Below are 14,532 nucleotides of genomic sequence, written 5' to 3' on the forward strand. Positions count from 1 at the left end.
ACCAGAATTGGGAAGCTGCTGGAGAGCCAAGAGTGGAAACCTAGTGGAGTGAAAACTTCCTGGAATCTATGAGGCTGATCCTAGAAAAGACTTCAGTAATGAAAGATATTGAGTTTGGAGTGGCCCTCTTTTATAGCCAGGCAAGGTTTCCAGTAGTAGGATTATGTTGTGTTTGGTTGAGCTGGTGGTGGAGGGGTCCTGTGGAAAAACATAAACAACCCAGGCTGATACTAGGACACAGGCTGCTCTCTGAAAACCGACAGTAGGGCTCTATTGCCAAGGACAACATCCACACTGCTCATCGAAAGTAGAGAGGTTGAGCTGGTTCCTGTATGGAATTTTCACCCTTACCTTCTAATCTCTTTGGTACTAAAGGGTACTCTGTAGGCTACCTAAAGAGAAATGTGGACACTAACCCCACCACAAATCCCTACGCCTACAACCTGTCCTGTCTGCAAGATGTGCTGGGGCAATGGTGGCTTAGAACTTGTGAGAATGGCCAACTTATGTCTGGTTGAACTTGAGGCCCACACCACAAGAGGAAGCCCATGCTCTCCACTGCCTAGACTGTCAATTAGTCAGATACTGAATAGGCAAGCGACATAGGGTCTGAAAACTGAAAAAACTGAAAAAAAATCAATGATTCCTAATGATATTTACAGAACAGGGTTTCTCAACCTTCCTAGTGCTGTGACCATTTAATAAAGTTTCTTTTTGGTGACTCTAACCATAAGATATTTTTTCATTGCTACTCCATAACTCCATAACTGTAATTTTGCTACTGTTATGAACAGTAATATAAATATTTGATATGCAGGATATTTCATATGTTACCCCTGTGAAAGGGTTGTTCAACTCCCAAAGGGATTGTGAATCACAGGTTGAGAGCTGCTAAAACAGCAGCTATATTCACAGATCTAGACTGGTGCCTTCTCAGTCCACTTCACAAAGGGTTCCTCTAGTAGTAGACAGGAGCCGGTGCAGAGACTCACAACCAGACAGTATGCAGAGAGTCTAAACTGGAGGTCTCCATTGGGTCCCTCACCTTGGAGAGTAGGGATCCCCACAAATGAAGGGTAGAAAAGATTAGAGGCATCAGAGGCAGTGATGGAAAACAACAGGAGAACATGACCCACTGAATCAACTAGGCAGGTCTCACTCATACGGCTCATAGAGACTTAAGTGGCAAGCACAGGCCCTGCATGGATCTGGACCTGGTCCTCTGCTTATGTGTTATTTATGGCTGTTAACTTGGTGCATTTGTGAGACTCCTAACAGTGGGAGTAGGTGTGTCTCTGATTCTTTTGCCTGTCCTTGGAACTCCTTCTCTTCTATCAGGTTGCCTTATACAGTCTCAATATAACAGCTTTTGTCTTAGCTTATTATATCTTGTTTTATCCTGCTTGGGTGTTATATCCTGGAGGCCTGTTCTTTTCTGAAGAGGAAAGGGAGGGGACGTGGACCTTGGGGAGAGGACAGGTCAGGGTACTGCTGGAAGGAGCAGAGGGAGGGGAAATTCTGATCAGGATATATTGTATGAGAGAAGAATCTATTTTCAATAAAAAAATAAATTAAAAAAGTACAGGATGAAAGGAGAGCCCTCTAGTCACATTTAATTCCAGGTACTAATCTACCTGTAAATTTAAAAGATGCAGTTTAAGTCTACCTCTATATCTAGATGATTACACTTCAAGTCAATAGATTATTTATCTCCCAGAAGAACTTGAAAGAAGTTAAAATATTACAATTCTTTGGAAAGGACCTTACCTTATACTCTGTGCACAGGTTAAATGTTTAAAATTGTCCCAAGTAAGTAAATTAATTAATATAATAATTTCATTCATCTGTATTAGTTTGATAATTCTGAGTTAGTAAATGTTTCCTCTATTAACAATCAAAATTCCTTACAGCTATTTTTAAAAGTTTTTTTATTTATTTGCTTTTGTTTGTTTGTTTTTGTTACAACTTTTTTCCTTATTTCTGTTAGTGGTATAAAAACGTAGATAGGATTAAACATTTTTTAAAATACCCGGACATAAAAAGAAATATGTGGTCAATACTTCTTCGCTGTCTGCAAACAGACAGAAGTTTAGCAGTTTTCTGTGCTACAACATGAATGAGAAAAGACAGAGTGAAAAAGAAAGTATATACTTCAAGGAGAGAGAGAGAGACGGTAGTTACAGGACATCAAAAAGGCATGGAGAAACAGAAAGACAGCTTAGTCCATAACCTCAACCCCAGCTGGGGCAAGAAGGAATGAGGAGGCACTGAGATGGGAAGAGGGTAAAGTAAGCAGAGAGGGAAGACATGAGTTGAACACAGATAAAGAACCCAATGCTACAGCCACAGGGTAGGCCAGGCAGGTCCAGTGACAGGGCTGGCAGACCCTGGCAGTTACACTTTTCAAAGGTCTCCAATCCAGTCTTGAGATTTACGGTCATGGTAACAACCTAACACTGGAGAAGAAATCTATTATCTTAGTGCTACAGCTATGAAGGATTGTGAGAGAAGATTACTGCTTAAGGCTACACTGTCCTGGAAGTCTGAAAGCACAGATCAGTCACCAATGACAGAGTCAGTATCTCAGTGTGGTACAGTCCTAAGAGACAGTAGCACAGAGGAGGAGCAGTAGATGATCTCAAATGGGAAAACGAGAGAGTGCTCCTGACCTGCAGCAGAAGCCTGGCAACAGAGCACAGACATTCCCTGACCCCCTTAAATCCCTAGTCATTCTGCAGGGGCTGCTCCACCCTGCCACGCCCTCTCTCCTCCTATCTCTCCTCCTATCCCATCCCAGCTTTCACCCAGGAACCCCTTCTCTTCTTCCTCCCTTCCTTGGGGCCATAAAATCCCCCAGCTCAGTCTGTTTGGGTGCTGGGACGGGCTGGTGAGTGCAACCAGGCAGGTGGGAGTTCCTTTGTATCAATAGCCTGCCAGCAGCAAGGTAGGTCTTTTGTCAGTGAGGTCCCTGGCCAACAAGGGAACCTGACCCTGTACCAGAAGATCCATTGGAGAGTATTTGAAGGAAGAGATGGGCAGGCGCCAAGGCAAGAATTCCTCCAACAATATGAAGAACAACATGAAAACACCAGATCCCAGCGATCTTACAACAGAAGGACTTGAACACCCTAATCCAGAAGAAGTGGAAAAAAGTGACATTACAAAAGTGATAGAGTCCCTTAAACAGGATATGAATAACTCCCTTAAAGAAATGGAGGAGAAGAATAACAAAAAGTTTGAAGAAATGAGTAAATCCGTAAATGACACCCTGGGAAACCAAGAAAAAACAATCAAACAGGTAATGGAAACAGTTCAAGAATTGAAATCTGAAATGGAGGCAATGAAGAAAACACAAACCAAGGGCCGGCTGGATATGGAAAATCTAGGTAAACGAACAGAGACTACAGAAACAAGTATAACCAATAGAATACAAGAGATAGAAGAATGAATCTCAGATTCTGAAGACACCATAGAGAAAATAAATGCTCTGATCAAAGAAAACAGCAAATCCAACAAATTCTCATCACAAAACATTTAGGAAATCTGGGACACAATAAAAAAACCAAACCTATGAATAATAGGGGTAGAAGAGGGAGAAGAATTGCAGATCAAAGGCCCAGAAAATATATTCAACAAAACTATAGAAGAAAATTTTCCCAACCTAAAGAATGATATTCCTATGAAGGTTCAAGAAGCATACAGAACACTGGATAGACTGGATCAAAAAAAAAATCCCCTCGCTATATAATAATCAAAACACAAAACATACAGAATAAAGAAAGAATATTAAGAGCAGCAAAGGAAAAAGATCAAGTAACATATAAAGGTAAACCTATCAGAATTACACCTGACTTCTCTATGGAAACCATGAAAGCCAGAAGGTCTTGGATAGATGTTCTGCAAAAACTAAGAGACCATGGATGCAACTCCAGACTACTATACCCAGCCCAATCATACTACAAACGCATTTGTTCAACTATGTTCATAGCAGCACTATTTGTAATAGCCAGAACCTGGAAACAACCTAGGTGTCCCTCAATAGAAAAATGGATAAAGAAGGTGTGGAACATATACACACTGGAGTTTTACTCAGTGGTAAAAAACAATGGCATCTTGAATTTTGCATGCAAATGGATGGAAATAGAAAATGCTTTACTGAGTGAGGTAACCCAGACCCAAGAAGAGGAATATGGTATGTACTCACTCATAAGTGGATTCTAGCCATAATTAAAGGTCTTTGAGCCTATAATTCGTGATCCTAGAGAAGCTAAATAAGTTGAACCTGAAGAAAATCATATAGTTATCCTCCTGGATATTGGAAGTAGACAAGATTGCCAGGCAAAACTTGGGTGCACGGGCGTGTGGGGGAATGGATGTAAGGGGAGATGGGTAGAGAGAGGGAGAAGGGGAGGATTCGGGAGAGCTTGGGGGAATGGGATGGGTGGGATGGAGGAAGGGTGGATATGGGAGCAGGGAAGTAAATATCTTAATTAAGGGAGCCATTTTAGGGTTTGCAAGAGTCTTGATTCTAGAGGGGTTCCCAGGTCCAAGGAGAGGTCCCCAGATTGTTCCTTGGGCAGCAAAGGAGAGGGTGCCTGAACTGGTCTTCTCCTATAGTCACACTGATGAATATCTTGCATATCATCATAGAACCTTCATCTGGCGATGGATGGAGATAGAGACAGAGACCCACATTGGAGCACTGGACTTAGCTCCCAAGGTCCAAATGAGGAGCAGAAGGAGGGAGAACATGAGCAAGGAAGTCTGGACCATGAGGGGTGCGTCCACCCACTGAGACAGTGGGACTGACCTAATGGGAGCTCACCAAGGCCAGCTGGACTGGGAGTGATGGAGCATGTGATCAAACTAGACACTCTGAATGTGGCTGTCAATGAGGGCTGACTGAGAAGCTAAGGACAAAGGCACTGGGTTTTGATTCTACTGCATGGACTGACTTTGTGGGAGCCTGGTTTGTTTGGATGTTCACCTTTATAGACCTGGATGGAGGGCGGAGGACCTTAGACTTCCCAGGGGGCAGGGAACCCTGACTGCTCTTAGGACTAGAGAGGGAAAGGAAGTTGGGGAGGGGGAGGGAAAAGGGAGGCGGGGAAGAAGTGGAAATTTTTAATAAATAAATAAACTGCATTTAAATAGTTACCAGTAAAAAGGAAAATTAATAGTTAATATCACTTTAGAGCTGTGAGGTCTTGAGAAGTAAATAAAGGACAGCAAGCTTTACTCTTCTTTAGAATCGTGTGCCCAAGTCTTATCAATACAACATGTCTTGCCAAAATAGAAAAAAAAAGAATGTGTGACTTATGCTCTGGACAGCACCTAAGAAGATACCCAATATTGGCCAAGAATTAAGGAAGACAAAGTCAGCTTGCTCCTCCAGTGAAAGTCAGAATCTGATCTGTCGTATGTACCACCATGTTTGCCCTCAAATGATCATCCCAGACATGCAGTCATGTCCTCTGTAACTTTTTGGAGCCTTTGCTTCATTCAGCTTGCTTTCAGGTCCTTCAAAACAGTTATGTATATCAACATTTCTTTCTTTACCATCGCTGGATGACATTTTTTTTTATAATGCTCTTTCCACAAATTGCTTACCCATTTATCTGCTAAAGAATATTTCAGTTGCTTCCAGGATTTTGCAGCAACTTTAAACTTTCGAGAATATGATTTGGATGAAGACAAGTTGTTTGTCTGTTTGTTTCTATCTTATTTACTTACTTATTGATAATCCTCCACTAGCATCATTTATAAAAGGAAATATTAAAGCCTAATATTTTTTTAAAAAATAGTTAATATGAAACACACACATTATGCATAATAGATGGACTCTGATTACGTGATAAAATTGCATTTTAAATGTATTGGGTTGTACAGCATGCATAATGCAATATGTGGTTCTTGTATCTCAGGTATTTTGTAGTTTGATAAAGCTTCTATTGTGCCAATGAGCAATTTTCAAACTTAAAATTCATTTGTCAGTTATGCTAAATATAATTAAATTTCTCAGTTAGGTCATAAAAAACAAAAACAAAAACAAAAATTGGAAAACCAAGAAAAAATTTTAAAAAATGGGGTATAGAGCTAAACACAGAGATTTTAAAAGTTAAAGAACAAATAACTGAGAAACATTTTGAAGAGTTGAACAATCTTAGCCCCCAGGAAAATACAAATTACAACCACTATAAGAGTTCTTATCAACAGCCTACTACTACACAGAGAGAACCAAGTGTGAGTGACCAGCCCCACGCACTCTCTAGACCCTCCATACTGGAACAAAATTCAGGGCCCCTCCCCAACCTGCCTCAGCTTCTCTAGTCAGATAGCAGGAGAGTTTCCTGCAGGTGGGCTGCTCCATTACCCCCATCCCAACCATTGGATTCTACAAGCTATAACTCTCACCCCACCCCCAACTCTCCTATCCCCTGCAAGCTCAGTAGAACTCAGAAACACAGCATGATACTACAAGGAAGGGATCAAGAAGTTAGTGATGAGTCACCCAGCAGGATACCCCACTCTATGTGACCTCCATACTGGAGCAAAACCCTGGGCCCCTCTCCCACCTGCCTAACCTCTATAGCCAGCCAGCAAGTGAGTTTCCTGCAGGTAGGCTGCTCCAAAACCCCTGAGGCACAGACAGTGACAGTACAGAGCAAACCCAAAACAGTTCCCAAGAAACAGACAGCCACTGCAAGGATTGGACCAAAACACAAAGACACTGCTAGTAGGGAATTTCTACCGCTGATAAATACCTTCAGTAAAGTGGCAAGATACAAGATAAACTCAAAAAACAACAACCAAAAACAAAAAAAAAAGTAGCCCTTCTATATACAAATAATAAAGAAGTTGAGAAGGAAATCAGAGAAACATCACCATTCACAATAGTTACAATAACATAAAGTATCTTGGGGTAACACTAACCAAAGAAGTGAAAGACCTGTTTGACAAGAATTTTAAGTCTTTGAAGAAAGAAATTGAAGAAGATACCAGAAAATGGAAAGATCTCCCATTCTCTTGGATAGGTAGGATCAACATAACAAAAATGGCAATCCTACCAAAAGCAATCTATAGATTTAATGAAATTCCCATCAAAATCCCACCACAGTTCTTCACAGATCTTGAAAAAACAATAATCAGCTTCATATGGAAAAACAAAAAACCCTGGATAGCCAAAAGAATCCTGTATAATAAAGAAACTTCTGGAGGCATCACCATCCCTGACAACAAGCTATATTGTAGAACTACAGTAATGAAAACTGCTTGGTATCGGCATAAAAACAGAGGCTGACCAATGGAATCGAATCAAAGACCCGGATATTAATCTACAAACCTATGGACACCTGATTTTTGACAAAGGAGCTAAAATTATGCAATGGAAGAAGGAAAGCATCTTTAACAAATGGTGCTGACAAAACTGAATATCAACATGTAGAAAAATAAAAGTAGATCCATATCTATCACCATGCACAAAACTCAAGTCCAAATGGATTAAAGACCTCAATATAAATCTGACCACACTGAACCTGATAGAAGACAGAAAATTCTCAACAGAAGAATCCCAGCTGGTCAAAAGACACTTAAGAAAATATTCAACATCATTAGCCATCAGGGAAAAGCAAATCAAAACAACTCTGAGATACCATCTTACATCAGTTAGAATGGCTAAGATTAAAAAAAAAAAAACACCAAGGATAGCTTATGTTGGAGAAGATGTGGATGAGAATACAAACTTGTACAACCATGTGGAAATCAGTATGGCAGTTTCTTAGAGAATTGGGAATCTACCTACCTCAGGACTCAGTAATACCACTCTTGGGCATATACCCAAAAGATGTTCAATCATACTACAAGGACATTTGTTCAACTATGTTCATAGCACCATTATTTGTAATAGCCAGAATCTAGAAACAACCAAAGAATGGATAAAGAAATGTGGCACATTTACACTCAACAGTAAAAAACAATGACATCTTGAAATTTGCATGCAAATGGATGGAACTAGAACAAAGCATCCTAAGTGAGGTAACCCAGACCCAGAAAGATGAACATGGTATGCACTCACTCATAAGTGTATACTAGCTGTAAAGCAAAGGATATTGATAAGCTAAGAAACAAAGTGAATCCTAGCAAAAACATACATAGATCCACCTGGAAAGAGGAAATAGACAAGATGGCCTGACAAAACTGGGAGCAAGGGGGTGGGGGAAGTAGAGAGGGCAGAAGGGGAAGATGAGCGGAAAAGGGGGGGAGAATTTGAGGGAACAGGATAGTCGAGATGGAGGAAGGACAGAGATGAGAGCAAAAAAAAAAAGAGAGAGAGATTTTGATTGAGGGAGACAATATAGGGGTAGCAAGAAACCTGACTCTAGAGAAATTTCCAGGAATCCACAAGGATGACCCCAGTCAAGACCCTAAGTAATAGAGGAGAGGGAGCCCGAACTAGCCTTGCCCTATAATCAGACTGATGAATATCTTAAATATCATCATAGAACCTTCATCCAGCAACTGATGGAAGCAGAGGCAGAGACCCGCAGTTGAGCACTGGACTGAGCTCCCAAAGTCCAGTTGAAGAGTAGAGGAGTGAGAATATGAGCAAAGTGGTCAAGACCATGATGGGGACACCCACTGAAACAGTTTACCTGAGCTCAACAACTCCAACCGGACTGGGAAGAAAACAGCTTAGGTCAAAACTAGTCCCTCTGACTGTGGGTGACAGATATATGACTGGGGCAGACTGCAGGGCAGGGCCACTGGCAGTGACACCAGGATTTTACATGAAGTCTACCTTAGGTCACACATCAGGATCATACTTGATCCAATTATTTCTTATAACAGAAGCATTATAAAAGTTCCAATTTTTAAGCTGTTTCTATAGCTGTATTTTCAACTTCTCCAATTTATCACAGCAAACTCACAAAAATTTAAATATTACCAAGTTAAAACATGAAAATGGAATCAAATATGAAACTTTTAAAAACTTGAAATCTGTTTTCCTAAGTTCATGTATGTAACTTCATATCTTTGCAGCAAATAAGCAGCATACCTTTTGGTAGGATATACTTTCAGCTGTGTGAGCATCCTCCTGGTTCTTCAGTACTTTCTGTGTATCTGTATTGAGGACCTGGAGTTGCCGGATCAGCTCGGCTTGCTGGGCTGTATGTGCGCTGTTCTGCTTGTACAGGTTCTGCAGCTCCTGCAGCTCCTTCCTGTGCACGGCAAGCAGTAACAGGGAGCAGTGTGAACAAAGATCACCTCCGGTAAATAACTGCGTTCATCTAATAGATAGATCGGCTCCCTATTGTCATCTATTGTTTTATTGCAGGCAAACTTACTAATAAATGAAATATACATAAAGTATTTAATATTTACCACACACACCTAGAAAGTATTGACAGAACTACCATGGCTTTCAAACGCAGACACTTATTAATTTTCTTTTATACCTCGATAGAAATAAAAATTCTGGATAAATTTTCATAGAACCATCTTCTTACTGAATTAAGTTAAAATTTCAGTTCCAAGTACTAATAAACAATGGTTCTAACTATAGTTATCAGACAGTTTTAAATATAGGCTAAGTAAAGCTTTAATTTTACATAATAAAGAACTTTTAGTGGAAAAAAACCACAAAAAAGGCTAATAAATTTTTCAAACCATCACGCAACTCTGAAGATGCTGTGTAAAATGTTGTGTAAGATGGTGAGACTATCTAAAGTCAAAAGGAAGGAAAACAAGACAAGGAATCCAGTCTTTGCAAACACTCAAGTGAACACTGGTAAAATGGGAGGACAAATGACCTAGTAGGGGAATATAACACTAAGGATCCAGGAGAACAAGACCTCTGGGGGAAAGATCTCCAGATTCCTGTGGTAAGAAATCTTGTTTGACACAAACTATATAAAAACCATAAATTATTTATATATTCTATTTGGACAGAAAGAATATTTATAGAAACATATATTTGAGGATCCACCACTTAGTTTGTTAAAACACCTATCTTCTATAGAAACATATATCACTAAAATACATTTCATTTTATATATTTTGGAGATTGAATTTTAAGTGGAATTTTCCTATCTATAGCTTCAAACTTGTTATTTATATATATGGAGAGATTTTTAAATAAAGAAATATGTAAATAGTTGGTAAACACTAATGAAAATTAGTACAGAGAAAACAAGCTCTGCTTTTTAGACATTTAAGACAAGAATGTTCTCAATCAGATTCCCAGAACCCACATGAATAACCATGTGCATAATCTACCTTCCTATGACAACCACAAGTGAAAGCATGTAAAAATAAAAGTTCAAACGTTAGGGAGAGGAGAAAAAGGAGCTGCATAGTGCCTCTAGGAAATGTAGTAAAGAAAGACACACAGTAGAAGTCCACTGTGACTGTGCTGCTTTCTATTGCTAGATCAGAAATTTTAACAAAGGAAATAAACAATAGGATGTCATTGAGGATAGAGAGCCTGCTGACCAAGAGACCTACATAAATAAGTACTGCATCTGTAGAAGAGGCATGATTAAGTTAAACAATAATAATACACAATGAAAGCAAAAACTCAATATTAAAATGTATCATCTATCTTTTAATAAGAGAGCAAGATTGATATATACAAAAATTATTTATATTAAAGTTTTAAATATATGTATCTTCAGTTGTAACAAACACAATCTAGAGAAGGGAGATACTTATGTTACTATGACACACATGAGGATTAAAGTTGGCGTGAAGAAGAGAGCACTTTTGTGTGACCTCATACACTGCTTTACAATCATTCCATTAGCAAGCATGAGATGACCTAGGGGTGGGTGCACATGTGTAAACACACACATACACACACACAATCTGTCTCTCTCTAACTAAATAAAAAGTTAAAAATAAAAATACCTATGGACCACTGAGAAGGAATGAGTTTGTTCTAACCCACCTTTATATTTAAAATAGGTGGTTTGTGTTTTACTCTAAATGTGAAGTGCCGCTCACAAACTCATATACTTGAGCAGTTGTTTCCTGGCTGGTGGTGCTATTTTATGAGGTTATAGAACTCTCTAGACATGGGGCTAGGAGGCTTGTGGGTTGTAACCCAGTACCAGATCCAGTCTGGTGTTCTCTGCTTCCTAGTCAGCAACAAAGATGCGAGCAAGTCACCTCATCCTTCAGTCACCGTAGTGCTTTGACAAAGACATAATTCCAAGTACTTAATATTAAGAAAAATTTACTGGGCATATTCTGAAGAAGCCCAGAAAACACTAGTGAGTGCACTGTTCCAGCTAGAAACCGAGTCATGATCTTAGTCATGGGGAGCTCCTAGCTCCTCTGGGTAACTGGTACCACTTTAGTTTAAAGAATTCCAGATTTTCACTGTACAGGCACGTGTACCTACAGAAGGCATACTGTTATCATTTGGAAGTATTAACAGTAAATATAAATACTGTCATACTGAAGAGTAATGATATTCTGATGAAACTGAAAACTGAATATACTTGCCTGACCAGTGTGATATCCATATCTTTCTGGAGAAGTTCAGTCTGCTTGTTATCCAACTGGAGTGACAGAGCATTGTATTTACTCCGAGATAATTCAATTTCTTTCTTTGCTTCAATTAAATTGTCTTCAAAAGCCTAAAATTAGAGCACTTGTGTTACAATATAATAAACAAAAGTATATCATAGTTATTCTATAAGATGTAGGGAAAAGTTAGTAATGTTCTTATCAAAACTATATTTAGGTTTTCCATAATAATCAAATTTTAACATATTTGAATATCAACTTTTAAAATAATTTCAAATAAAAAAATAGATCAAGAAAAATGACAATTATGAAGAATTTCAGGTGAAAAAAGTTCACAAAAAGCAGTAACTTATATTAGTCATAGAATTTTTTTCGGGAACTTAAAAAATTTCATGGTTATAAAAATCAAGAACTTAGGCTGGGCGGTGGCACACACCTTTAGTTCAGGCAGTAGGGAGAGGCAGGAGGTCTGTGAGTTCAAGGCCAGCCTGATTTACAGATCTAGTTCCACAACAGCTAGGGCTGTTACAGAGAAATCCTGTCCTGAAAAAAAAGGCAAAACAAACTGTAAAAACTACACAAAGTTTACTATTAAAGTTAAAATAAATTATACAATAAAAGTATTTGTTAAATTATAAAACATTTAAATATGAAGAATAAATGATATTTATAGTTTTATTTGGTCCCTGTTTTAAATGTACAAACATAAATTAGTGAGCATTGCAAAGAAAACAAAATAATTTTTCAATATTTATGACTGAGATTATGCTTTGTTCTCTTGATGGTATTAAAACTTTCAACTAATCTCTAAAACTCACCATTTCTTTCTAACAACTTTCTAAAGCTCTCATTTTGAAAGTATTTTTAAAATTTATATGTATTTTAAGATCAGAAAATTAATTTTAATTAATATTATGAAGAAGCAATTATGTTTAAATGGAGTCTGCCTATATTAACACCACTTATTCATTATTTATATAATTGATCATCAGGCTTTAGGTTTAGAACTAGAAATTCCCCCTCGATTTACACAAAAATGAATAACATATACATACATACAAAGACAATAAAAGAAAAGAAAATGTCAAGACAGGAAAAGGAAGAGAAAGAAAGTTGGTTCTTTCATGTGAAAAGGGAGAAAGGACAAGGAGCTGACACACGCCCTGGGCAGAACAAACTTATCTCTGTGCTCGGCTTGCTCTCTTTGGGGGTAGGCAGCTATGTAGCCAGAGAGGCGCTTAAGACAAAATGCAGTGAAAGGTCTGTAACAGATAAAAAAGTATGAAGAGATTTGGACTCTGGCCCAGAGGTCCGGGGTAAGTTTCCAAGTTCATTGGTAGAGTCAGGACAAAGGTGCCAAGCTCAGTTTTCAACCTGACTCATGGTAGGTATGAGAAGGCAATGAGAGGTTTCATGAATTGAATAAAGGTCTGTTTTCAAACTGGAGGCACTGGAACATCAAAACTGTGCAAAAGTGACAAATGGGTGTGAGAGTGGAAATAGGTGACAGCAAATGTTCCTACATAATCACCCTTAGAAAATCTAATGTTCAAGAAGGAATAAAAGGGTGGGATGTTGCTTGGTATTATACAACATGCTTGCCTAGAATGTTTGACGCCCTAGGTTTGATCCACCAGAACTATTATTGAAAACAGTAATAAACAACCCCTACGTATTTATCTTTAGAGTAATAAATCAGTTCACTTCTCAACCTTCGGTGGGTAAGATTCTATTTGTACTAGACAGAGATTAACACAGAGACTCACAATTGGTCCATGTGCACAGAAGAAGGGGTGCTCAGCTCTAAATGGGGTACCTGCAGTGAAACGTTATTTGCTGACTATTAAAGGTCAGTTTCTCATGTGAACTCACAGCAGCTCTGACAAGCGCAAGATATGCACAAGATCAAGCCAGTCAAAATCCCAGCCCCTGAGGGCTACCCGTGTCCCAGCACATGGCTCACATCAAGTACATACAGACAGCAGTAAAAGGGCTCCATGGGTTGAAAAACAAAACAAAACATGAGAGTATGTGAAGTTAGAAAGGAAAACTTTAGTGGTGTGATAGTGGAGAAATGGAGAGGAAAGAATGGCAGATAGATTTGATAAAACACACTGTATGCACATACGAAATTCTCAATACAATTCCTTTATTAAAGAAAAAAGCTGACATGTGAGGAAAACTAAGTTTAAGTCATAAAGGAAGACTGAAAGTTCAAGATTGTTCTGGGCAACTTCAAGAGTATCTATCTCAAAAAAAAAAAAAGCAAAAAGGCTGGACATGAACCTGATTTGGACCTCCTGTCTACCAAATTAAAGACTTTGGCTCTATACCTAACATTGGAGGAAACAAAGAATCAAGAAAGTGAGCACTTGTGGAAAAATACCACCATAGAAAACATAAATATTGAGAAACAATTTTGAAATAAATAAAATGAAGAAGAGATGAAGCAATTGTGCTGCTAATGTGAAAGAAAAGAGCTAATACTAAAAAATATAAATAGAGAAACCAAGTAAAAGGCTACTGGATCCAAACAAAAAAAATAACATAAGAACTGTAGAGTCTGAACTGTATATCTGGAATATATTTAAAGATAAAAGTGACAAATATCTGTCCTTAAGGGATCATAGGGTAGTAATACAAGTAAGTATTTAGTAGTAACTTCCTCCAAAACAAAACTGCCCATCTTGGAGGGAACTCTTTAAGGGGTGATAAAACAACAAGAATTTCTAAGGAGAGGTGAAATATTCCATCCTGAGGGGAAGCTTATTAAGTTCAGGAAGTCCCTGAATCTTAGTAGATTCACTAGGCTCCTTCCTCGCTAAGTATATATAGTCTGTAAGGACACAGAGAGACACTTCTGGAAAAGATGCTTCATCCTACCACAAAGATACTTTTATTTATTTATTTATTTGTTTGTTTATTTATTTATTTATACATATATTGGTATTTTGCCTGCATGTATCTCTGTATGAGGATATCAGATCTTGGAGTTACAGACAG

General features: G+C 38.4%; 1 protein-coding gene across 21 annotated transcripts in view; it reads right to left on the reverse strand.

The window, feature by feature from the left end:
- Cntln (centlein) overlaps window positions 1–14,532 on the reverse strand; it is a 254,984-nt gene that overhangs the window by 152,357 nt on the left and 88,095 nt on the right. For 12 of the 21 annotated variants that reach the window (XM_087904885.1, XM_087904892.1, XM_087904891.1 and 9 more), the window contains exons 6-7: window positions 11,506–11,639; window positions 9,056–9,218 (exon numbers count right to left, since the gene is read on the reverse strand). In XM_087904885.1, coding sequence (XP_087761011.1) covers window positions 9,056–9,218; window positions 11,506–11,639 — 297 coding nt within the window. Of the gene's footprint in view, window positions 1–9,055; window positions 9,219–11,501; window positions 11,640–14,532 lie in introns of all 21 variants that reach the window. The other 9 variants (XM_085686221.2, XM_085686220.2, XM_085686219.2 and 6 more) reach the window with 1 other exon arrangement.

Source organism: Myodes glareolus, chromosome 3 (genome assembly GCF_982192425.1).
Source record: "Myodes glareolus chromosome 3, mMyoGla1.1, whole genome shotgun sequence".
In the NCBI taxonomy this organism is placed as follows: domain Eukaryota; kingdom Metazoa; phylum Chordata; class Mammalia; order Rodentia; family Cricetidae; genus Myodes; species Myodes glareolus.